This window comes from Lytechinus variegatus, chromosome 1 (genome assembly GCF_018143015.1).
Source record: "Lytechinus variegatus isolate NC3 chromosome 1, Lvar_3.0, whole genome shotgun sequence".
In the NCBI taxonomy this organism is placed as follows: domain Eukaryota; kingdom Metazoa; phylum Echinodermata; class Echinoidea; order Temnopleuroida; family Toxopneustidae; genus Lytechinus; species Lytechinus variegatus.
Window position 1 is genome coordinate 33,564,465 of NC_054740.1, and position 27,677 is coordinate 33,592,141.

General features: G+C 34.2%; 1 protein-coding gene across 3 annotated transcripts in view; it reads right to left on the reverse strand.

Annotated features, from left to right (window-relative positions):
* Positions 1–5,427: 5,427 nt before the first annotated feature.
* The window catches only part of LOC121411960 (FTS and Hook-interacting protein-like), a 45,619-nt gene continuing 23,369 nt past the window's right edge, over positions 5,428–27,677 (reverse strand). For 2 of the 3 annotated variants that reach the window (XM_041604880.1, XM_041604873.1), the window contains 7 exons: positions 20,159–20,197; positions 16,021–16,188; positions 15,035–15,114; positions 12,761–14,361; positions 11,771–11,949; positions 10,014–10,224; positions 5,428–9,329 (listed from right to left, as the gene is read on the reverse strand). In XM_041604880.1, the coding sequence (XP_041460814.1) occupies positions 9,064–9,329; positions 10,014–10,224; positions 11,771–11,949; positions 12,761–14,361; positions 15,035–15,114; positions 16,021–16,188; positions 20,159–20,197 (2,544 nt within the window). In that variant the 3' untranslated portion in view covers positions 5,428–9,063. The remainder of the gene's footprint in view (positions 9,330–10,013; positions 10,225–11,770; positions 11,950–12,760; positions 14,362–15,034; positions 15,115–16,020; positions 16,189–20,158; positions 20,198–27,677) is intronic. The other variant, XM_041604887.1, reaches the window with a different exon arrangement.

Sequence of the window (27,677 nt, forward strand, 5' to 3'; positions counted from 1 at the left end):
CCAGAGCGCCTACATTGTATAAGCCCTTTCTAAAAATTAATGATAATAGCTCCTACAAAAAGGGTAAATTGAATTAAGCTGGCCCCGAGCTGGCCATAGGCTTTCTTCAGACATCGTTTCATGGAGAAATCTTTTTCAACCTTGAGAAGATATATATATATATATATATATACAGGGGCCGCGGAACCGGGGGGGGGGGGGGCTGGGGGGGGCTTCAGCCCCCCCCCACTTTTTTCCAAAATCGTGTACAAAAACGTAAAATTGACCATATGATTGTGATTTTTAGCATGGTCAGCCCCCCCCCCCCACTTTGAAAACCGTTCCGCGGCCCCTGATATATATATATATATATATATATATACGGTTGAAATTGTGAACAATAAAAGCATGAAAAATAACAGATAGTCATGCTTGAGGACACAAAGTGACCCTTAGTTTAAATAAATATCAAGTCCAACTCCAACCCAGCAAAAAGGATGATTTGATTTGAATAGAGAAATACAATAAAAAAATACAAATGCCGGTTGTACTTGTTAAAAACAAAATAGTATGCACATCATGAGTGATGTGACACAATAGTTTTATGCATTCATTAATGATGCATTCCATTGTCAAATATTTCAATTTTTGTAGACTGAATCCTAAAAGGTCTTCATTGAAAGATGATAAATACGTTGAACAATCTAACATGTTCAGAGGAATAAAATCTGGCTTGTTTCATGTTACATGAGTAAGAATTGTTTAGGAATAATGTTCAATCATTTAGTAGTACCTCCAGAGATTATTTTGCATATGAGAAATTGCCAGTTTTATGTAGGCAACGGCAAGTAAAGAATTGTTATGGTAATCAAGTAGAAGAGAATATACAATCCATTCAATGATAGTTGCATATTCTGAGAGGCACTAAAGTTTTCACCATTCTGAAATGTATAATAATGACATACATCAGTAGACAATAATGATCACTGGCAAGGAAAAGGGCAATACATTCAAGATTTTTCTAGTGTAGAAGTGAACTTATATAGCAGCCAATATGGATATATAAGAAATTCCAAAACTGTCTCTTCAAGATATACCAGCTGATTCATATAAGATATAATTTATTTTATTTTATTGTTAAAAGCTCATACATGTCAGATGATTTATTTTGGTATTATTGGTAAGAGATTCATAAGATAGTTTGTTTTGGTACTGTTAATCAATTATCACATCATTTAAAAAAAAATAATCTCAGTTATTTCTTATGGTGCTTCTGTATTGTAACAGATAATTTTGGGAAACAAAACCAATTTTTTCAGGAAATAATCAAAAGCCATTTTAGGGAAATGAAAGCCATTTCTAGGAAACCAAAGCCAATTTTAGGAAATGAAAGCCATTTTAAAAGGTAAAAAAAAAAACATTTTTGAAAAGTTCTAGATTATATTATTTCTTTTCAGAAGAAAGATCCAATGACTAATGACTTTTGAAAATTCCCCTCTTGTATAACCCCTCTTACAAATGTCATATTCTTTGCATTGATTTTAAGGCTAGAAGCAGGCACAAACAGACAGAAATTAATAATTGGAGACAGATATTTGAATTAGATGTACTTTAATTTGGTTACAACCATAATCTAGATAAAAAAAATGCTTACATTTTCAATTAAAAAAATACACAACACAAGTCCTGATCCTCCAAATGCATAATCTGATCCACGTACATCATACAAGTTCAAATTGTATTTTAAAGTCTAAAATAATGTGAGAATGAAATACTATGTACTAAAACTACATTTGACTACTAAAATCATTAAAAGGTAAAACCCACAGAAAAAATAGGTCCATACAAATTCTCATATCAGAGGGTTGTGAATGTGTATTGGCATTAAGTATGGGGAACTATTTCAGAGTAGCCACGGGAAAAATGGGAGGGAATGAGAGGACAAAGTAGAATGAAATGAATAAACATGTTATGAATAACTGCTTAAGTATTGTGTGGTCTAGTGGTTAGAGCATTGGACTCATGACAGAAGGGTTGTGGGTTCAAATCCCATCCCTACCATTATCTCCAATTTAACAAAAAATTGACCCGATAGTAATTTCTGTTGTGTATAATGGCCAGCTACTATGACTGATTGATTAACCTAGACCAGGGACGTCCCTGCCTTGTCGTAAAATATTTCATATGTAATTGATTATATACCCTGACAGAAACAGAAACTCCATCTTTCATCATTTGTTTTAATAAATTGCTGAAGTTGCTCGTATCGAGTATTGTATAGACAATGGTCCAACATTACATCACACTTAACAATTTTAACCTACATAGTATTTAACTAATTTGAAATACCCATAGGAAGATGTATTGCCAACATGAAACAATTTCTCCCTTACTACTAGATGAATTCATCACAACTTTCACGAGTCAATATATCCAAGCACTTTGTTGCAAGACCTGCCTCAAATCAGGATACATCAGATTAAAGTGTAATTAAAATACAGACTAAAATGGCTAATATGGTAATATAACTACAATACAAAATGAAAATGTAAATCTGTGAAAATAATTCTGAAGAGAAAAGAAAATATGTCATATTAAACTAAGTGATTTAAATGCAGCAGAATAGATAAATAACATAAATCAGGGGAAAGGGCAATTAAAATTAGATAGATATTAGAATTAAAGTGGGATATCAGAATTAAAACAGGATACAATTTTAATATGATTGTACAATTAAAATAGGATAGTTACAAGAATTATGAAAAAATACTATATTGTGACTATATATAAGCAATAATTTGAATACAATTGAGCAACAAAATAAACAGGGATGTAGTCAAGGCTGGTACTTCCGAGTCATAAGGCAGGCAAAATGCAGCCTGGTGGTCGGCCTTGACTACACCCCTGAAAATAAATTTCAAAACATTCCTTTAACGTCCAATTCAAAATTCATAATCACACATAAGTCATCCTTTACATTTTTTTAAAATTAAGTATTCAGAAATCATAAGAAATTAGCCTAAGCATAACTTAGCATTTTCACAAGTATTAAGGTCAATACCACCCCAACAATAAGTTGATTTAAATAAATGGAATGAAGTTCAAATAAGCATGATGAAAATTTCATTGAAATCAAAACAAGAATCTATAAACTTAAAAAAAAGAAATACCGGTATATGCACAGCATAATCTAACACTCAGCCAACATGATATATTTCAATGTTCCTCCAAAATAAACATGTCTTGACCTCGCCTTGAATATGTGGAATCATCATAATTATAGCTTATTTTGTAGATTTAATCATTGAAACTGCAAACATCACGATATTCCATAGGATTAAGTACAAAAGTAAGTATTGTTGTGTCACATCTTCATAGGTCCCATTTGCATAATCATTTTGAGAATTTAAAGAGAATTTCTTAAATGTCATAACATTCTTATTTCAAATCTGATTTGAAATGACTTTACAGTGTTACACATGTTTCTCATGAATTCATATCAACTTGTTGTGGGGTGGAATTGCCTCTATCAATTTTTAATGTACTCTGTCTGCATTATGAGGGCGCTATAAAAATTCCCCCCTGCTGACACAATTCATCACAACATTAGCTTATCCATACAACATGAAAAAGCTATGTATCTCTTTCAAATATGAAGCACATACCTGGCACAGTTATTCAGATAAATGCAGACTAATAGAAATTGTTTTAAACAGGGAAGAGGGAACACTTATAAGTATAATCATAAATTATATGGGAAATGAGAGTTTAATGAATCGAGTATGACTTTAAGGCTGGTCACAAAATTTCCAAGCAAAATACGTCACAAGCCATTTGTCACAAAAACAAACTTGTGTGTGTCTGGAATAATTAAACTTGTGACTTTATACTTCTATCTTCACAATGTAAGTAATGCCAGTTTGAAAAGTCCTTCTGTCTCCTCTTCACCTCTATTACTATCCATGGTAATACTATATCAAGTTTCATCTAGATATGACATGTAAGGCAACTGATTTGGAAGGAGTATGGCATACTCTAATGGCTTTATGGATGTACCTTTAATAAGAGTGTGTCAAAGTTTCAACATCCCATGAGGGGCGAGTGTTTGGCAAATGGTCTCAAAGAAAGAGAACATTCATGAGTTTTACTATAATTACAACCTGTATATTATGTTGATGAAAATGTCAAAATCCTGTGTTACACAAATAATCAGTTACAAGTGAATGTAACTTACAAATGATTTCTTATTCTTCATTGTTATATTTCTCAGTCTGACCATGTCCATGGTCTGACTGAAATTTATGAGATTTGCTTCACAGATATAAATGTAGATGTACTAGTATTATGTATCCTTACAATATTTGAAAGAAAAATAAACATAGTTTAACATATCATATGTTAGAAGACCAGTTCATATGTAAGAAAAACGAAAAAGATGAGTTCATAGCTCACCAGATATCATTTATGTTGACATGGGTATAAAAAGTTTTCAATATGTCAGTGAAAAATATTTGATTTAATGAATAAGAGTCATACCAATATTTCACAAAAGAACAGGTAATCCTTTTGAGTATTATGGTATTTACTCCTAATGAAAATAATAAATGTGCAAATTACTTCATACTGAATATTGACTGAAAAAAAAAATTAAATACCTTTTCTTCTTCCAAACTTTTGAGTTCAAATCCACACAATATACTACCTCCTAGACTTCTCCAACTGTTAATAGACATATAACTCGGCTGTCCATTAAGTCTATTCCTGATAAATATCTACCTATATAAAATTCCAGCACATTGAAAATAGAACTGTACAGTATTTATTGCAAAAATATTTACAGACCCGACATGATAGCTTCAAAAAATTATCCAAAAACATTAACTCCTCCATGAATATCAGCATAAGTGAAAAGTACAATGACTCTTAAAAGTGCAACTCTAATATTTAAAATATCTTACATATTAAGTGATTACTTGGCTTTATATCATATAAAATGAAAAAAAAAAAACAGTGACAATATTATGTCCTCATTCTATCAAAAATTAATTAAATATTAACAAGCAAACAAATGAATTTTACATACTGCGCCAAGAACAGTTGACTGCAAACTATCACTTCAGATCATAGAAATAAATTTAGTGTCATATTATAAACCTTAAAAAGCGAACTTATACTCATTCACAAAGCACTTGTAATTTGGCAAGTATTAGGGTAGGGATTTCTGTTTTAGATAAGAATATCTAACCTTTCCCTCTGAAACTTGAAAAACTAAGAATTTCTGTCACAACAGTAAATAAAGATTACCAAATTTGCAAGCATTCATAGTTTTAGCTGCCACATGCATCTAAATATCTAAATATTGATTTCGAATTAAAATTGTTGAACAAATGTGTTTTTTTCGTCTTTTTTTCCCCCTAAAATGCCCTAAATATATTTCTTGGGGTTTTTAAATAAAAATCTTTAATTCTCATCCAATTATGGCAAGATTTTTTTTCTAAATATAAGCTGCAATGAATACTCCTCTCTCTATCTTTCATCCTTCTAATACAAAAAGATAAAGGAGGTTTCAAAAATTAATTAGATTGATTAAAAAGCCACTATATGAATTCATGTATTTTTGTTTTTGAGTTCTTTCTTACAAATACTGCTGAAACATTTGATCTTTAGGAAACTGTTTAAATCCAAAAAGTGAACAAGATTAGCCTATATTTTCCAATCACTGTGACCCCCCCCCCCCCTCCCCATTCATCCCTTATATGGACCACAGCTACGAAGCAAAATGACTCAATTCTGTGATGAAGAACACACTCTCTAGAAAGCCAAGGGTATGTACATTTGTAGTGCAAAGAAACATGTACTGCCAAATGTGAATCTAATAGTTATATCACACTCTTCATTTAACCTGAGACTTTGAAGGGGTTTTTGGCGACTGAAGCTTGTAGAAAAGATTAGAACAAGATGGAAGGAGAAGACACTTCTATGATCAAATTTTCAATTTTGATTTAAGGCACTTATTGCTATAAACAACAGAAAAGGGGTACATCTATGCTGACTTTTTTTATAAGACATTGTATTTACACACTTTACATAATTAATGAGGAACTTTATATTTGGGATGCTGCTTATGTGATGTGAAGAGACTGTCTAGCATTCACCTCGTAGCTCATTTTAAAGTCATTTCAATAGTTTGAGTGATGAAGCAATTTGTGCATTTCATCATGAGAGGCTTGTGGACTAACAACTTTCCCCTAAAACAATAGCATGGACCTCTATATAGAATTGAAAAATTAAAGAAATATTTTACTAAACAATAAATCACAAGTGCAAGGAAGAATTAGGATTAATCAGTAGACCTACAAGCGAGACCAGGGGAAACCTTTTATTCTTTAAATAAGGTTTGTTTAATCCCTTTGAAAGGGAACACTGTGATGAATGCACTGTATTGAGTATACCATGGTCTACCATGGAATACATAACACATTTTCCTCTGTACTAAATATTTCAAAAGAGGTTTTCAAAAGGCAAACCATACTTTGTCCCTCGATTTTATCACAAATTAGAAAATCATTTCTGGCACTTCTCTTTACCCTGTTATATCTTCATTTGATTTTTTGAATTCATCAATAAAATATATATTTAAAGTCAAGTAATGGTTCAACAAAATCAAACATTACAAATAGGAGTGCAAGATAAATATTTTAAACCTTCATAAAGGACACTGAATTTTGTAATAAAAGCTTACACACTTAAATATCATCAAAAGGCTAATTTACTTTGGGATGAAATTAGATGTTTGCACATCGTTAGTGCATTATGCATACTAATTGGTGTTGGAAAAGATCCATAATTTTGTTTACCGCCTGGTTTACTATTGACTGTATATCTGATGTGTAATTAAATCATCATTCTTTTAAAATATGAACTGCTTAAAAAATCAGCATAATAAGCCATCTATAAGTGCAAATCAACCACAGTGCTGTCTTTTTTTACATTGCTCAATATTCAATGATAAATAACACATAAGTCTATTTCTCATAAAAAAGCTTCAACAAAATTATGTATTTCAGTACGGTTCATAAAATCATAAAAATCCATTCTTGGTCATAAAACCTATTTATCAATGTTTATCTCAAAATGTAAATGCTCTATTTAATCTCATTTATATGGTTTGTTTCCCCTTACATCTATCAATGTGACACTAAAGTGTGTAAGTCATCGATAAGTTCAATATCACATTGATTGATATCAGCAAATTATTCGATTTAAATGTACAATATTCCCACATCCCTTTTATCAATGAAGTAGTCTAAAACTATTGAATTCTGGTCTTCCATAAGAACATTATTAAAGGGGAAGTTCACTTTGAAGAAAAGTTTGTTACAGAATAGCAGAAAAAAAATGATAAAAAAATATTGGTAAAGGTTTGAGAAAAATCCATCAAAGTTTAAGATTATTAGAATTTTAAATATTGGATTTGTGACATTATAAACTAACAGCTGTCTTATATATAATTATTTTTTCTACTATTTTTACAATGCACCTTTTTTCAGGGTGAACTTCCCCTTTGATAGTTGTATAATAAGCTATCACTGTTCAAAATAAGTGTAATTTTCAAAAGTCAAAAGTGCATGATAAATTCTTTAAGGGTATATTGTTTAACATTGTTCACGGAGGTTCTCATTACAAATTTTGTATTTCAGTAATATCAGTAAATATCCATAAAATTCATTGATTAATTACATGATGAAACCCATTAAATGGTGTGCTCAAGAGTGTTCATAGCATAACGTTTATATTTTACAAAACACAGTTTTTTGCAGCATCAGTTTAAGTCAAATTATCAGGCATGTTTGAAGGGTATGGATTACATATCATACAAAGAAAAATTACATTACATTCAATCTATGATTAACATCAGAAAGGGCACATGCGGTTGTTAAGTACAAGAGCAATATATTAAAAAATTGTGACCAAGGATATTATTAACATTTATTAGTAATGATATTGAGTGCATTGTGAATTTTCCCCATTTAGACCCAATCTAATAAAAATATACCTAACTCCAACTAATTAAAAACCTCAGAACTATTTACTTCCCCTAACAACTTGATGTCTTCACTAGCTGCACACAGTTGGACAGATCTATAATCCTAATCTTTGTTCAATGGTTTTGATGTGAAAAATGCAAACTTGTTAAATGTAATTCTGCTAAGATAATGACTACAAGGAATAGCATGGTTTTGATGGCCCAGCACAGATCAAGCCTTACACATAACCACTAAAATCGATAAAATTCATGCAATGTGTCCATTGAAACAGAAAGATAGATCTCTTCATACTCATGTTTATTTTCTACCATAATTTATAATTTTTTCCGTCTTCGTACAAATATACATCTTCCCATTATCACTATTCCTGAGAATTGAACATTTTATCAACACTAACTGTTTCTAGCAGAAAAAAAAGAAATCCTTTTCTTTGTTTAAAATGTAAAAGGTCTATATCAAATCCCTTTATATTTTACATTTTATATGAAAGCCAAGAGCAATAAGCATACACTGTACAACTACAAATGCTATACATGTAGGTATGCAACGAGACGGAGACAGCATAGGAAGGAAGGGGAATGGAATTGGGGAAGGGTAGCACATCAAAAGACCAAGGGTCAGGTGATACATGCACAGCAGAAGAAATGATAGAGGGGAAAAGGTGAAGGGGTAGAAAAATAAGGAAAGAAACCATGAACATAATGGGAGGTGATGCATAATAAAATAACAATTTGGCAAATCAATATGCGTCATCTATAAATGGAGGACAATGTTTTTTTTATTTATAAATAAGCATTATAAAAAGCACCTATTAAGTAAAAGATTCTACGCCAGTGCACAGCTTATGTCAATTATCGCAAACATTTATGAAACAGCATGCCAAGGAAAAAGTGCAGGCATGCATGTCTGGCATAGGGATTTTGAATTTGTTAAAAATATACTTGTAATCTCTAAAATCTAACTGGCCACAAAATAAGAAATGAAACTGACAAGGCTGATTCACAGCCCCGCCCCCCCCCCCCACCCCTGAATATCTTTACAGTTCTTCAACAGATAACACAGCATGTTCCTGAGCTAATGCGGCAAGTTCCTTCACAAACTCATCTAACACCACAGCACTATAGACAGCATTGCGTGACTTCAACGACTCATACTGGGCTGCTGTTTCCGGCGACATTGCTCCACTCTCCCCACTCAAAATCCCTGATTCACGAATGGCAGAGAGTTTCTGTTTTTCTGAGCTCTTGATGGAGCGGTTGCGGCGCTTCAGGAACATGTCAGAAAGAGATCCTCGACGAGTAACTGAAAGAAGTCAAAAATAAAAAGATTTTGCACAATAAATTCCAAGGAATTGAAATGCTTTGTTCTAGAAAAGAAATATGAAACTGTATAAAGATGGGCAAGAAATCACTGCTTCGGGAGTGTTTCAATTCAAATTTGTAATCTGAAAAAACCCAGTCAGTTCTGACAACTTTCCAAGGCTCTGATTGTCCAAGTAATGCAGTTTTCTGATGGTACATACAACTGTCAGATAAAATATACTTTGTCAGATAAAACATCTGATAAGTCATTTCATGAAAGATCCCCAGATTTATAATTTTGAATGAGAGCATGGACCTATTACGTAATAGGTCCATGATGAGAGACATCAGATTAACGGGGGCACATAAAAATATACAACTGAGATCCTTTAGACGACGAGACGAATAAGTTCCCAATTATCTGTAAAGTATACAAATAATTTAGTATGGCCCTTCCCCTCTCTTCTACCACAGGCCAGGGGAGCATTTTATCAACATTTTTGTATGACATCTTTCCCTGATTTTGATTGGTTGGGAAGCACCGCTATAACTGTCAGATAAAACGTTTGACAAGTCATTTCATGTAACACTCCCCAGAACTGTCTTTGCTTAGACCTTCTAAATCAGGGGAATACCTTTTCATCAGGTATTGCTTAGCTTCGTGTAGGTTTGTATCCCCCTTTACCTTGTTTGATAGTGGTGAGAGTACCACTCCTTGGTTTAAGGGTGACCCTATCCCTCTCCTCAACCATAGACCAGGACCTATCTTTGTTTAGTCCCTCTTCTTCAGGGGATTCCCTCGTCATCAGGTACTGCTTGGCTTTATGTAGGTTGGTGTCCCACTTATCCACCTTTGCAGCGTAGGCATCTAGTCTGCTCCTCACTGATGTCAGGACCTGAGGAAATGAAAGAACAGAACATGCAAGGAGGAACAGAATAAGTATAAATAGTATCAACTGGCTGTAATGACTTAAAGCACCACCCTGAATCTACCCTTCTAAACCTCAGCAGTTCAGGTAATATAATTATTCTGGACTGAGTTTACATACAGAATTAAAGATGGTATCAAATGCTGTAGCAATTTTTCTTCATTCAAAGAACACATTTTCATGAAACAGATGGTATTGTCTTAGGTACATTTTAGTGTACACATCAACTTTCATGGATGTAACTGGGTAACAATGGTTAACAATGGACAAAATATGCTCTTTTTTTAAGACAGCCATGACCGGACCACAAATCATTTGCTAAAAAAATCTTTTCAATCTTAATGTTGTTATTCTGAGAGTTATATCATTGATAACACATCAAACATATTCAACCTTTGGGTGCAACTGTTAAGCCATGGTGATTTATATTATATCTGACTAGAAGATGGCAAGGAATTTCAATACTTTGAATCTTTTAGTACTAGCGTTTGATAAAAATGTTTTGATTCAGCAGATTTCAAGAGCTTAGATCGAAAGGTACAACAACCTGTAAGCTATAAAACATTACTAGGGTGAACCACAAGTAGGTGCATAATACTAAATACATGTCAATAAAACCCAAAGGAACAAGGCCATACATGCAAAGATAAATACAAACTACTTTATTGCGTAGTATATTTAAAAATGGACCAAAACTTCCATTCACTGTCTTAACATTCAGGAGACGGAAGTCATGAACTACTGCTTTATAAGTAATGGTGCATATTGCTGTTGAACAATAGCTCTGTTAAACAAGGTATGCAACAAGGAAGTTGTATTGTGGGAAAGTTGATATTAAGCCGAAGTATTGATAATATCTTGATTCCTCCTATCCAGGCACTTGTCTAGTTTTGATTGTGAAATATTTTCAATCAGAATGATTGAAAATGAAAATGTCACTACAACTTAGACACTTCAACTTAGACCATGGCACAGCATCACTGATTCTCCTGATTAAATCATATTTCTTATGATATGGATTCCACTGATGACATAATTTCTTCTTTCAATTTCAATAAGTATTATAACTTAGAAGCAACAGGGTCTTCCTGATGCAAAAAAACAAACAAGAGTTGCTCTTTGATAATAAAACCAAATTAATTCCATCAATCATTTTCTAGTCCAAGCAGTGATTTGCTTTTATTTGCAAGGCTTTTTGTTGCAGACCTTAGTCATCTATACTACTATGCTGACTAAATAATAGCAGTGGTTTTACTTTAGAAATTGGCAAATAATAGCATTTCCATTGCATCATAAGGTGTAGCAAACCACAGAAAAATGTGTAAATTGTTTTTTTTTTAACTCAGAATTTGTCAAAATTCAAGCTATTTCCTCCCAAGTCAGAATGGTTAGGTCTGATATCAATGATATCATTGATGCTGTGTTATTTTTGAGTTTCAATACAAGGCACATAATCAGGTATGGATATCTGTGCCTTTGGAAGCCCTTCTAGTCTCCTCAATTCCAGACTTACCTGAGTAAGAGAACGCACACTAGGCTGAAACACCATGTTGGTATTAAGTAGGAAGGAGCGAAGGAGTGGCTGGGGGTAACAGGCTAACCGGGATATAATACCAGTTAGGAGCAGATTGACATACAGTGAGTTCTCCATCATAGAATCCAACTTGGCAAAGATGGTAACCATGAAAGGACCTGAGGAATTAAGATTAAAAATGTGTGGAGGAACAAGGATATTTTTATTTGGAATGCTATAAAAAGGAATTTCTAGAATTTTATTGCAAAATATTGTGGAATATTCCATATGGGCATGAAAGTAGTCAAAATCAGGATTTTTTTATATTCAATCAGTACTGTTCAAACTGTACATGTACTTCCATTGACAAAAAAAACTGTACTCTACAGTAACAGTACATGGAATTGATTTATAGCTATGATATCAATATGACCACAAAACAAATATCATTTCTACGGTCAGAAGGTTAGATTGGTAAAATCAGGGGGTTGGGAACTCCCTGGTAAAATGTGATAAAGTAACACTTGAACATCAAAAGTTGCCCCCGCATCAAGGTCCTATACTATAAAAGACCCAGAGTCTCCTCATAAAAAACTCATCACAAATAGACTTTACTCAATCTACAAAACGGGGACGATGGGGGAAGTATGTATGGGCTTGAAGAATTGGAACTCTATTATTTTTTGCATACTGTTACAAAAGGAGGATTAGGGCTTTGTAAAAAAAAATAGTTGAACAGGATCATCTGACACCTTATTGCTTCATTAGCCAATTAAGCACATCCTGTTCTTTGTTTTGTAGAATTATCAAGACAACAATACCCTAACAGATTATACCTAATACCAACTATTGTTAAGAAATATACAATTATTCAAACAAACTATACAGGATACAGTTAAAAATGGCAAGAAGAGATCCCTTTTGTCTTGGAAGTTTTACATACTACTAACAAGTAGTTAGGAAAAAAACCGAAGTAATTACAGTTCTAACCTATAGTGGGTGCTCCAGTGATTTTACCAACTGGTAATGCTCCTGGATTACCAACTGAAGCTAACTGAAGTCCAGCAGGACGGGGTAGGTTGTAGTTAGTCTTAGGTCCCGCCCTCCTAGGGGATTCCCCATCATGGAGGGGACTTGATTTCCCTGATGAAGCCCCACTCTGAGGTGTGTCAGGATCAGATAACGTGAAGTGGTTTTCATCAATATCTTCATCAAAGGAAAGTGGAGATGCTAAACTAGATGTTCCGTTGGTGTGGAAAGATGTTGGGAACTCCCCGCTGTCCAGAAATCCATTATGATTATGGAGTACAGCACCGTTCAAATCACCGTTGTCATGCCCTGAATGATGGTGCTCAAACGGATCATCAAAAAAGTATCCGCCTCCACCCGTACTAGACATCCTCCTGTTTGGTGTTGCTTCAAGATCAGAGTCAAACTGCCAGAAGATACCTGGCTCTTCAAACTCAAACAAGGAGTCCTGTCGGCTATGAGACGTCGAGGAGAGTCTGCTTTCTTCGGACATCACATCACTACGGTCCAAAGCCAGTTTCCGAAACAAGAAATGTTTTGCATTACCACCACTACTTCTATCATCACTATCTCCCTGGCTTGATTCCTCCTGACTCTCATTTGATTCATCTGCATCTCTGGCTTTCAATTTATCCATGCTATCCACCAGCTCAACTATACTCAGATTCTCACCTTGGAAAATATCCGCAAGTGACACATCATTATCAACCTCTTCCTTTTTTGCACTTTCATCTCCTATAGACATCTGCAGCACTTCTTGAATGGTGGAAGACAGCGTGCCTTCCAGGGCATTGTATTTATCGCTATCATGTGACCGGCTTAGAGGTTGTTCATTGGATGAGTCAAGCGTTCTCTTATTCTGATTCACATCAGAGGTTAATTCATGGATGGGTGTAGATTCGTGACGGGGTGTGGTTTGCTGTGATCTGTTACCTATACTTGGTACGCTATTAAACCTAAATCGTTCACCTGGTCCTGGCGTCTCCACATCAGGGCTCAGGATCGTTGGTGCAGGGTTCAGGCCGTCATAAGACGCTGACCATTGTTTGCAGGACTTACTGCATGCTATAATCGCGTGCCTTGCATCGAGTAAATATTCTATATGGCTAGATTCAATATCACACACAGATTCCTCGGACGAAAGTCTGCTTGCTTGTGATAGCGTGTCGCTGTCACTTGTCCTGCTTATATTGCTTGCTGCTGAGAGTTCTGGAGTCTGTCTACCATGTCCGTTCTGTTGCATGGTATTGCTATCTATGCTGGTTGCATTGTTAAGGCTCTGATTTGAACCAGTGATCATGACATGTTCCTTTGATGTCATCCTAACAGCATCCAGTGTTCCATTACTCTGAGTGTCCGCTATATCAGACATGTTACGGGTTTGAGATAACAGGTCAGTCTTGCTGTCTCGGTGACCGTCCTTGTCTTTGCTTGTGTCCTTCAGTGGTTTGCAGCATACAGGACTAAGAGAGATGAACTTTTCAGCCCACTTGCCATAGAAATCAAGATCCTTGATGGCCCTTCGCTGGCTGGCCATGACATGGGTGCATGGCACCAGGTACCTGAACATAAGATGATAGGAGAGACAGAAAAAATTTATTACCTCCTGATAAAACAACCTGCGATCATAAAAATAAAATGCTAAAATACATAAAGTGGCTAAGCTATAAATATAAACACCTGACATATGGATAAGACCAACACTAAATTGAAAAAAAAAATCATGATCCATCCAAATGCATGAAACCGAATCTAGATCTTACAGAGCATTATAACCTCTCTTGAACAAGAAGACCTATGGACGATTACATGAAAGGGTCTTGGACTGTCGTGTCGCTGATTTACTATGATGTGCTGTATAAAATACCTTTTTAATAAATTGTCTGCAAATATATTCTATTCATTTGTTGAAGTTTACAAAAACCCATTGCTTATAAATGTAATATTTCATTCACTTATATTCAAACAATTACTTAAATGCGATTAAGTTTGATACTTTATGATGCATTTTTTAAAATGCCCATCATACAGTGTATCATAATAAATGGGCAACACAAAAGACGGTCCTTGCAAAGACCCTTTCCTGTGATCAACCTAGGTCTCTCAACTTGTGGGGAAAATAATTTTCTTGTATTAATGATAAGAAAAATTATCAAGTGATGTCCTTTCCTAGTCCATGGTCCAGAACTAGAAACATCCGAGGATTTTGTAATCCAGCAGCAATAACCGACTTACTTTAGAATCAGTTCCACCATGACATCCTCACAGTTGACATCTAGTAGAGTGTTGAATAGAGACAATGTCACCACACAAAGCTGAAACAATTATTAAGAAATAATAAATAAAACAAGTTATTAGTACTTGCAATGGAATGTAAGTTAAGAAGTTTCTTTACACCAAATTACACCTTTGCCAAAATAAAAATAAAAACATGTCTTATCAATATATTTGTCATATAATCTGGTATCAAACAAAATAACTTGATCAAAATATAGTGGCCTGATTCTGAAGTCAGGTTTAACTTTGACCATGGTCTAACTCTGTGCTAATATTATGGGAAGCCAAAAGTGTCACAATTTTTATTAAGTTGTATGTTTCCTATGTTTACTGTGCTCTTTCCTGATTCATCGATAGTGAAGACAATCATCTATTTATACTTCCCAGACAATTATGAATGATTTGAGAGCCAAATGAGCTGAAATATGATGTCTCTACTGTTGGTGATTTATAAACAAGTGGCTATTCATACTTGAACCACAACTTTAAACCTGAGTTTACATTAAACCTGACTTCAGAATACAGGTCAGTGTGTATAAAATTATGATTAGAGAACATCAATACTTGTTTCATGAAATGTTCCCTTTATCAAGAGTGTGAGAACCGTAAAGGGGGGCTAGAAACAGTCATTGGTCCTCTCTTGATACAGACATGATCAATCGAACTACAGTATATTTGCCACGCTCACATACTCGGACATTGAATACCCCCTTGCCTCACATCCCATTCCCCTGCAACCCATCCCTGTTGCCACTCTGGTGCAGTGGCGGGCCGTGACCCGAAGGAGACAAATGATTGGAAGGGCACTGTATTCTTTGTGAACAATGCTGTGCCCCTCCAATGCTTTGTCTCCTCCACAACTGCTCTGGTGAATGTTAAATTTTTTTGTTGTAAGAATCAATGACTAGTATGTAGTTATAATTTGTTGAGAAATTAAATATCACCTTGGAGTTCGTTCCTATCCTGCGGATTAGGGACTCCATGATGGTTGTATTGTCATACCAGCCAAGGCACAGATACCTGAGAAAAGCCCTCATGAGGCGAGGATCGGATATGGACCGTAGGAAGATCTCAACGTAAGCTGTAGCAGACACAATCTCCTCATTCAGATTCTGTTTATTGTTCAAGGAAATTTGGAAAAGAGAAGGTGAGTTAAAATGTACTTTTAGAAATAAACAAATACCTCGATGTTCAACACTGGAAGTTATCTACCTTCCTACAAAAAAAAGAAATGTTGTCCATATTTTGGTCTAATAAAAAAAAATGCATTGACTAATTGACTTTGATACATGATTTTGCAACTTTGTAAAAGGTTTACTTACATGTACATACATGTACATGTACATGTATACACACTTTACTTTATGTTTATACATACATTCGGTCTAAAAACTAAAAAATATGTTTACATATACATGTACTTGAAGACACAATTTAAATCAAAATCTATTTTCAATAATGAAAAAGAAAGAAAAAATACGAAATTGCTTTGATATTTAAAGCAAATGTACAGTAGTATGAATAAATTCAAACTCCACATATATGAAGTCTAATATTCTATGAGAAAAGTTGAAATAACTGTCAAAGATGAAAAAGAAAAAAAAAGAAAAACTATATGGATAAATTGTCTATATGTTTTTCATGCATGCACAGTCAATACAAACAAAATTCTATATAATTATAAAAGAATAAAAAAATATTTGCAAGAATGGAAGAAAGATGCATGCTAAAAACTACTGTAGAACTGCCATACTTCTGAAACTTATAGAAATCTGTTACAAAGTTCTAATCAGTACAAGTCTTTAATTCAAATGTCTTCTTTTATAGAACAGGATAAATATGGAATTACATCAAATTGCATTTCTAATGTTCTGTATATACCTTCATCACTCTTTCTCTTTTTTGATAATGCATTCTGCTTTTGAAACCATTTGGTATGTGTTTTCTTTCATATTTCTTCCTTGTTTTGAATTGGTATACATGTAGTAACAATGTATGAGGCAATTAGGGTAATTCAGATCAATCAAAACCAGTTGGTATGTTTTCTCCCAATCCTTTCTTCCTTGTTTTGATTCAGTAGTTTATGAACAAATTAGCAATTCAGACCATTAATATCATGTTTACTTTTACGTTTCCTTCATTCCTTTTGAATAGTCAAAATTGCATAGTATACATATGCTATTATTAATTCAGAATGAAAAAACTGGGAAAACCCAAGCACTTTCATCAATGAAAATAGAATTGATTTCATTGAAAAAATGAAATTTTTGAAGTCAGTGCCCCTGCATTCATCAAAGTGAAGAATGATGCTCCGCCATTGAAGATAGTACCATGAATTCATGCAGTATCTCATAAATGTCACGATGTGGTCAATTACCAGGGAAACAAATAAATTGGAGGTAATTTTGTTCCAGGATGTCAAAGTCTCATGGCTGCATTTGATAGTACGATAACATGTGAGGAATTGAACACGGTGTGAAATGGTTATGATGCAACATGCAAAAAGTGACATGCATTTATGCAGGAAAAAGGATATGAAACAATGCAACATGCTTCATGCGAGTAAATTAATTCAATTTGTTGATAATCCGACTATTTCATATTTTATTTTAATAGTTTGATTCAATTTCAAGATAACCTGTAACTGTACTTTTATATCTCTGAAAAAATAATGATGATACACATCAATCTATTAAAATCTCATTACTGACAAATATGTATATTTCACGCATACACTGCAGTCAGAAAGGGAGGGAAAAAGAATATTTTGCTCATTGATAAATTATGTCAATTCAAAGAAGTCTCAATCCATGCAATAACTAAAAATTGCAGATTAAATGAGAAAATGGCACAAACCAAATTAAATTGCAAGTTGGAAATTCATAATAGTATCACTGGATACCCCATAGGCGGATCCAGGGGGGGGCCCGAGGGGCCCGGGCCCCCCTATTGGCGGAGCAAAAAAAAAGAAAAAAAGGGGAAAAGGAAGGAAAAAAAGGGAAAAGAGAGGAGAAAAGAAGGAAGGCAAGCATAAGAGGAGGAAGATGAGTGAATAAAATAAGATAATGAGAAAGACTTGGAAATTATTTTCTTTTTAATCTTTCATGTCGGGATATAAAATTTTCGCTCGCGCTTTGCGCTCGCATTGCCTTTTAGGTGATATCTTGCCAATATGGACCTTAAAATATCAAATTCTGAAGTCAATATACAAAACATATTTCAGCTGGGAAATTGAACTTTCATTATTTTGTTTTATTTACAAATTGATTTTTTAAAAGTGTAAAAATTTCTGTTTTATGGTCTGAATATTAACAATTTCTGCTTGCGCTGCGCGCTCGCAAAATTTGATTTGTCAGGTACCTATTATTTTCCAGTATTCCATGAAGTTCTCAAAATATCCCTATTTAGGTCAGATTGTCAAAACGTATCAGCTAGCGCTGCACGCTTGCATTTTGATTAGTGAGTTATGTATATCTCAATATTAATTCTAAAACAAACTACTTAAAATCACCATTTGATGACAATAATTCATAAATTTCTGCTCGCGATTTGCGCTCGCATTGATAGATTTTAAACTCATGCATCTTATGCATAATTACAAAAGTGCTTTAAATGTCCAATTTTCAGGCCATAATATTAATAGATTTTGCGCTCTCATGCTTAGGAAGAGAAATAGGAAGATAGTCATCATTTTCTTATGATGACATAATGTCCTTATAGAATATCCCGGTCCTATGTCAAAACTCAAAGTAACAATAATTGAAAATATCAGCTCTGTTTTAACTGTGATCCTTCTTCACCTCACAATTTTTCCACAAAGTGCTTGTAATACAGAGCTTAAAGTGACCCCTTTTCAGATCTGAATATCATATATTTTTAGCTCGCGCTTTGCGCTCGCTTTATTGATTTTCATGGTAAAAAAAGGTATTTAGAATACCCAAATTCTAGGTCGATATCTCACGTTTATTCAGATACGCAGCTTGTTCTAGATTTAAATAATTATCCAGTTTCAGATAACAATATAAAAAAATTGTCTGCTCGCGCTTTGTGCTCGCATTATTAATGTATGAAAATTTCCAATAGCTTAACCTTTTCATGATTTACAAAACATGAATAGAGTGTCCAGAATTTTTCCGCTCGCGCTTCGCGCTCGCATCAATAATGTTCAGTTTTTGTCTTATCCTTTCCACGATTACAAAAAGTGCTTAAAATTTCCATTATTCAGGTAGAAATGTCAAAAATTTTCAGCTCGCGCTCGCAATATTTGAATGTTGAAATATGTAACGTCTTCATGGCTAAGTTCAAGCAGTCCATAACAAATACGTTTTCGATCAGCTCAAAACGTATATGAAAAGTTTCCGCTGGCGCTCTGCGCTCGCATTATTAATGTAAGGAAGATCCCCACTTCCTCATCCTTTTCATGATTTACAAAACTTGAATAGAGTGTCTCGTTCAGTAGGTCTAAATCACGAAATTTTTTGCTCACGCTTCGCGCTCGCACCAATCGTTTAGTTATATACCTATTCTGTTAAGTTACAAAAAGTGCTTAGAATTTCCATTCCTTAGGTAAAAATGTCAAAAAAATTCAGCTCGCGCTTCGCGCTCGCATTTTTTTGATTTTTAAAATATGTAACGTCTTCATGGCTAACTGCAAGCAAGTCCTTAACAGTACCTTTTCCATCAGTTCATTTCTGCTCGCGCTTCACGTTCGTAATAATTATTCACTTGCATACACATCTTTTTTCAGGATTGCCCAGAATGTTCAAAACTTTTAGAAAAAAGTACATAAGATTTAAAAAAAAAAATAGCTCGCGCTTCGCGCTCGCATTATATAAATAATGATTATGGTATCATATATTTATGTTTATTTATGAGAATAAAAATACGAAGTGACTAATAGGACTACCCCTTTAAAGAAACCAAAAATCCCGGCAAATATCATATTCGAGTGGCCGATCGGGGAAAATATGGCTGAAAAAAAATTCCGGGCCCCCCCTATTGGCGAAGGCTGGATCCGCCCCTGATACCCAATGAACTAATGACTGGAAGTATGGCTATTAATATCACTACATCAACACCTACCAAATCTGAAGTATTCCGCAAGATGTCAGCATGTGAAAACTGTTTGGAGAGAAAATGTGTGATGGAATGAATGGCAAAGAATGACATATAAAACAAGGTGACACTGAATTGGAGAGGAAGAACAAAGGTTGGAAAGAACATTTTGACAGACAAACATTTATTGAATAGGAAATGTAAAAAATTAGATGAAAATGATGTGACCTTTGAACATCCGATTGCGGTTTTGAAAATGACAGAGTGTATTGTTTATTAAAAAAAAGAGAATTTAACTTCTAGAGATCCATTAATTCAGCAAGCTTTTGTAAAGCGACATTAGACTGAAAGCAAATTGGCATTTAAAACTCAATGCATGAAAAAATAGAAATCCCACTAGTGAAACAACCTCATACTGATTAATGTATTAAACTTGGTAAAATCCCAAAATACATTTAATTCAATCAACATGTGCCTTTTCACAAAGAGAAGTCTTCATAAATGGAAAATTGCTTCAAAAGTGCATTCTGGAGGGTTGGGAAAATCATGGTTAAAAGGTGAGTCTGCTTTATATGGTAAATGGGCAGCATTTCTCTATTAGATAACTTGATGAAATGTATATCGAAAATGGGATTGAACAGTTTTAATACAAAGGGACTTTTAAAATAGACAATGTATATTCTCATGAAAAGTTATTTCAAATTTAAAATGGAAATAAACTTTAAGAAAAATTATTTTCATACTTTATAAATGACAAAATGGAAATAAAGACCTTTTATAGGGGAATTGTGGCTGATTCATGTAGACAAGCAATAAACTGATTTCTGAAACTACTCCATCCTCCCATTGTACTGTGAACCTCAAAATTCGTGAATAATAATGAGTTAACTAAACTTCAAATGGTTATAAAGTAATAACCACTTTCTTGAATTAATCTCATTTCAGGAATTCTTCATGATCAAGTGAGAGATCAATTAGTTGCCAGACAGAACTAAGCTGCCTCTTTATTCTGTTTTATTTAATCTCAAGAGATAATCATGGAATGTGACATATATCATGATTCATGAAAAAATGGATTCCAAAAGAAATTGAACAAACTTTACACCGGCACTGCATGAATTCCACTCAGTCAAAATGAACAATATTTTTAGTTTTTTTTAAACACAGGCTAGCTTCAATAATCTTTACTACGCATGTCACTATAAATTAAGAGATTGGTTCAATTGCAGAGAGGTTATAGCCCCTTACATCAATTGGTTTCAGAATCCAAAGTCACAAAACGGCAAAAGAAAGACGAATTAAAATGAGACAGGACTAAAGAAAAAAAAATATATTACATGTCCTTCATGGGCATGTTTAATAAGTGGCTCAATCAAAAAGAAGCTACAGGAAATTAACTTCAAAATTGTAATGACTGGACCAATCACACAGCCAAACACAACCCTCTCACCCCCCCCACCCTGGGATCTCCCGGTAAACGAGGGATAATCTAACCACGGTGTGTAGATGCACACACATAACACCATGTTCAAATTATCCCCACTTACCAGGATATCACCCGGGGATCGGTGTTTGGTTGGGTGATTGCTTCTGTCTTTAAAACTTTGATTTCTTTGCAATCAAGCCAATCACTATGAAGGACAGTTTTTTGGTGAAAAAATGGGAAGTTCGAATATCCTATCTCAATTACAATTGGTCTTTCATTTGCCATTTTGTGACTTTGGATTCTTAAACCAATAATGTGAGGGGCTGTAGCCTCTCTGCGATTGAACCAATCTCTCAATTATCGACGTGTGCTTTGTTAACATTATTGAAGCTAGCCTGAGTGTAAAATATTGTCCATTTTGACTGTGGAATTTTTGCAGTAAATTTGTAAAGTTTGATAATTTTCTTTTGAAACCCAGTTTACATATACATGAGTACATTGACAAGCATATATGTACCATCTCAGTTTGCATGATAAAGGATGTACAGGAAAAGTGAAAGGTCATGAAAAATTTGTCAAAAGAAAATGTGCTTTTCAAATTTAATTGAAATGAATCATGACACTTAACAAATTATTCACTCTTTTTTTAAGGGGAAGGGTTCAATGATGGACATTAATGACCTTTTATCTTACTGGCAGGAGCAGAAAAGTCGAAGAAACTCTGTTTACAATTTGAGGAAGACAATTTGAGGAAGACAGGGTCAGTACACTCAGATTATTACCGGTAGTTCTAAATAAGGCTCACATCAACACAGAAAGGAAATTGATGAAGACAACATTTTAAAAAGCAACTATTATAATATAACATTAGAGACTTGGTATTTGGTAAGTAGTTAGTTCCTCATTTACCAACAGCTTGGCAACACACTCAGATTGGATAGATATTATAATCAAACAATAGTGTTATACAAAAAATATATTCATTAATGTCAAGTTAGTAGCTGCTTAGACACACTATGGTATGTTAATTCCAATTTTATATTCAAGAAAAAGTTAATATACTGCAAATGATAAATATTTTACCCAACTGTTAATAAAAAGAGCATGTCACCGATTAGAAATTATGTGCTAACAGTGAATGTGTTTGACAGCTTTGCTACATTTAGTGAGAAATGATCTTAGAATTTTTGAGCATGCATGTGATATAGGCAAATTTTATTTGGAACATAAAACAAAACATTGATTCGAGAAGATTACACAAGAGCATGAAGAAAGAGAAATCATTATGTGCAGATCCAACGAAGCTGGTAGCCGGTTCCATTTAATTGATGAGAATTTACATGTATTTCTCAGAAATTTAGAATACAGTATGTGAAAGTGAAAGTAAGCTTCAAGTGCTATGGCCAAGAGGTGTGCAGCAAATGAGGAAGTGATCTAATCAATAATGCATTCTCTTGAATACAGACAACTATTTAGGAATACTAGTATCTTCATTTACCTTTTATTTTAAAAAAAGACCAGTTTATTTTTATCATATGAAATACTTCCGTGATATACAAAATACATGCACATGTATTTATAACAATCTTTCAATACAAAGTGTATATTCTACTACCAGTACATTAATAAGGAATAAAACAGTGTAAGTTTTACTACCATAATGGATATATTTGATTATAATAACCAGCAGTATTCCAGAGGTCAATTTGAGCATAATAAATACCCCCTAAAAATCGTAGTTTATGACTCATTTGATTGACAGGGAAGCTCACATCTACATGTACGGCCTATGTACAGTGTGTATGTACTTTACTTCACCAAATAGTTTTGAAATGTACAACTTACAACTGAATAGCCACATACATCTGTACACTCGTTCTGTTTTAATCTTCATGTACTGTTTTAAAACAAGATTCAGTTTGATAACTTTTATAGACGGTGTAAAACCTATATATGTACTGTACACATACAGATTCTTGATGATACCTTATACCCCATCTAGAGCACAGTGTCAATAGTGCCCTTGAACTGTTTACATAAACCACTGTGCTGGGAAACAACAGAGTCATATCAAGTGCAGGCCGACATGTATGGCATGCATGCAATGATAGTATGATTCGCACTTCAAGTTCACTCATGAACTTAGAACTTTTGGGCTCTGTTTGACTGGAGGTTGTAAGCAATGATGAGCTGTCATTCACCAGCAGTAACCATAGTTATAATCATGTACATGTAGGCTACTACATGTACCTGTAGTAGAGGTTGTTTTTAAGAAAAACATCCATAATTTCACTGAATTTTTGGTGAATGAAATTATTCAAGGAGTTCCTCCACACGCTCTCTAAAAAGTAAGCCCTTAAAGGAATGCCACTACAGGTCTGTCATAGCTAAGAGGGGCGGAGTCAGATCGGTGGTAGGGCAAGGAAACACCCCTCTACTGGCATGACAGGGTAGTCTGCTGGGCAAACCCTTCACTTGAGTTAAGGGTCTGAATGTGCAGCCTACTCATGCCTTGTGTACTGAAGGCTGGAACAATAAGTTTTGTATGTGCTAGTCTTTGTGTGGAGGCACACTTGTTGATCAAAGTTCCAATCAGGGTCTGTGCCTGCAGACTAATGACAGGGTGCGATGTCAGTATGATCTATCACCATCTGTCAGTATGTGTGAGTCTCCATCATATCCAATTTGTCTCCAGGCAAATCGAATCACCACAAATTTGTCAAATCTCAAGTATGTACTGTATCCTACCTTTTGTATCTTTTGCACTTTAATAAAAATGTACTTTCAATAAAGGTCTGTGCATTCTCTGTATACTGTTTACATAGGTCAACATGTACATTAGATGACTACTAAAATTCAAGGCAAAGGGCAGTCAAAAATATTGCCTAGATTCCTGGCAAAAGTGTTTTTGTGGATTCATGTACCAGATCACTGTCAGGCAGGCTTTTTCTTACCCTTTCCTGGGAACTATCATATCAAGAAATCATCATATATCAAGAACTTTCATATCAAGAAATAATTTGTCAATTATTTTATTACAATATCAAATATAAATTTTTATTTGTTATTGTATCAAGAAATTGTATTTCATTATATGATAATGAATAATGAAGAAATTGCACAATAAAATAAACAGGATGTAGGCCTACAGAATCCAATCTCTATTCTGGCAGTGATAAGCCTTCACATTTACAATGTAGTACAAGATCCTGCCAATGTATGAATCAAGGTTAACTTATATTTGCCTAGGGAGTATACTGAAATAACAGCAGAAACATTTAAGAGATGCACATAATTCTGTACTCGCGCTGAGCCGTATGTTTTGATAGCACTGGAACTGCCATTTTGCATTTGGATTGCTAATGGTACACAAAATTACATGTACATGTAAAGTAGGTGGGCACTGGCCCACTGTGCACCAAACATATATTATACAGAAAGCAACAAGAAATTTAAAGTTGGTATATTCCTTGTACATATAGACCTATAAAGTAACTTGATTCCAGTATCCTTTGGCTAAAAACCATAATTAAGAAAACCTCCAGTTTCACATTGAAAAAAAATCAAATAAAGTCATCCAAAATCATTCTCCATTTTACATGATCGTCTTTGAATGCTGAGGTGAACAAATAAATTGAGTGGTGAAATATGGTTTTTCTTTTTCAATTTATAGTTGACTGTACTAAGTATGGACATGTATCATGTTCACTTTGTGCTATAAAATGAAATGCAAACTCGCAGTTCATTAGAGTGTAGTATAAATTGACACGGTACATTTATACATGTAGATGCATATTAGATAGAAATGGCTATTGACAAAATCAGGGGAAAAAACTTCACTGGGATTCTCTTGCCAACATTAAGCATAGGAGTACTATTGGTATTCTTTGTTATTCATTTATCTATTAGTTTTGATGCAAGTCTGTATCAACATTCACATGTAGCATCCAACAGGGTGAAGTTCCCCAAGGAATAATTATGTTGAGCTCATGCTGAGTGTAAAACCGCAATGATTAAACATGTCTGCATGGTGAAAGCAAAAAGGTTAAATTTCTGCGAGGAATGGATTGAATCCCTTCTGGCACTAAACGAATGATACAAGATGGGAAGTATAATGTCGCATCCTTTCAGTGTATATTCCTTACATTATTATAACCAGGAACCTTCCGTTCAAAACATTAGTGGAATGTGGATATAGCTTTGCACATCCTGATCAAAATACAACAGATACATGTACGTGTACATGTAATAAGGTAAACTTTGGGGTGCCTTCCTGATTCCAAACCACAACTCTACCCACATAATCTACATGTACTACATCCATATCTTAAAGGAGAAATATATTGATTATAAATGTGGTCTTATCATATATCAGTGGAAAGGTAATGATGTGGGTATTATCAATTGGTCATTCAAAAATAACGAATATAATACATAAGGTGGAAATTGCTAATTAAAAAGCGCTAAAATGCCTCTCCGAAATATGCCTCGCATCAGTCTCTGAATTGACTCGAATTTGATGTGTATGTCTATACGAGAGACGTGATTGGCTCTCCCACGTCAAGTTCCACTTGCATGCAAAACCTGTTGCGAGGGAACATTTTCTCCACACTGTCACTGAATACTTTGATCATGAAATGAAAGAAAACCCAGAAGTTTATCTAGATTTGGATTTTCAAACTGATAATTTTGAAGATGAAGAGAATGATGATGAAGTTTCTAGCTCTAGTGAACAACGAAGTGACGTGGATGGAGGTAAATTAGGGGAATTACGCAGATGATGATGAGTCGGACAATTCAACTTGCATGCAGATTCGCTACCAACTCATGCAGCTGCTGCACTGCGGGCCAAAATAAATCCATGAAAATGAATTCCAGCATGACCACATCTAGACATAGGCTCTTCCCTCTATCAACAAAATTTACTCTAAAGAAGGAAAATAATGATATAACTGTACTTACAAACAAGTGAATATATCCGAACCTGAAGGCAAAAAACAATATATATGCACCAACGATGAACTTCGCGTGGCTGGGATAGATTGTCACTTGTTCTGTTAGATATAATTTCTATCTCATTATTTTGACAAAATTATGAGATTCTGGGAATTTTTTATAAATATAAAAATATAGTAACATCTGATACTATTTTTTTAATTACGATAAAACCTTTTTTGAAGCAAAAAGTTGAGGTAAACTAAAATTAGATGTAAAAGATCATCCCCAACATACATAGCGCGTATGTGATTGTAAACAAACCAACCATTACAAACACATACCGGTATTGCTTGCTCGCCTTGCTGATTGAGAGCTGTGCAACACGTGGATAGATCTACTCTCTCAGCCAAGGCGAGCAAGCAATGTGTTTGTGATGGTTTGTTTACAATCACATACGAGCTGCGCATGTTGGGGATTATCTTTTACATCTAATTTCAAATTTATCTCAACTTTTTGCTTCAAAAAAAGTTTTATCGTAATTTGAAAAATAGTACGAGGTGTTACTATATTTTTATATCAATGAATAATTCCCCGAGTTTCATAATTTTGTCAAAATAATAAGATAAAAATTATATCGAACAGAACGAGTGACAATCTATCCCAGCCACGCGAAGTTCATCGTTGGTGCATATCGTCTGCTGCTCTTCGTTGTGTTGATTTGTCTTCAGGTTCAGATATATTCACTTGCTTGTACAGTTATATCATTATGTTCCTTCTTTTGAGTAAATTTTGTTGATAGAGGGAAGAGACTATGTCTGGATGTGGTCATGCTGGAATTCATTTTCATGGATTACTGTATTTTGGCCCACAGTGCTACAAATCATTTTTCACTAACTTTTCAAAAGTAAGTGGTGCTCACTCAAGGGGAAATATATTTCAACAGTTATATTGTCATTTGCTTAAATAGATCTGTACCAATATTAAAATGTGGAAAAATCTTCAGGATATTACAAACGTATAATTTTACAGGATCTTTACTAAGTGTAAACGGTTTTTTTATATTTGCACTGTATATCAATTGCTGAATGGTTTACTGCTATATTAGGTAATCTACACGTATCATGGCATTCTTGAATCCAAATGGATGAATTAAAGTACCTGGTGGGTGTTTCAAAAAGCTGT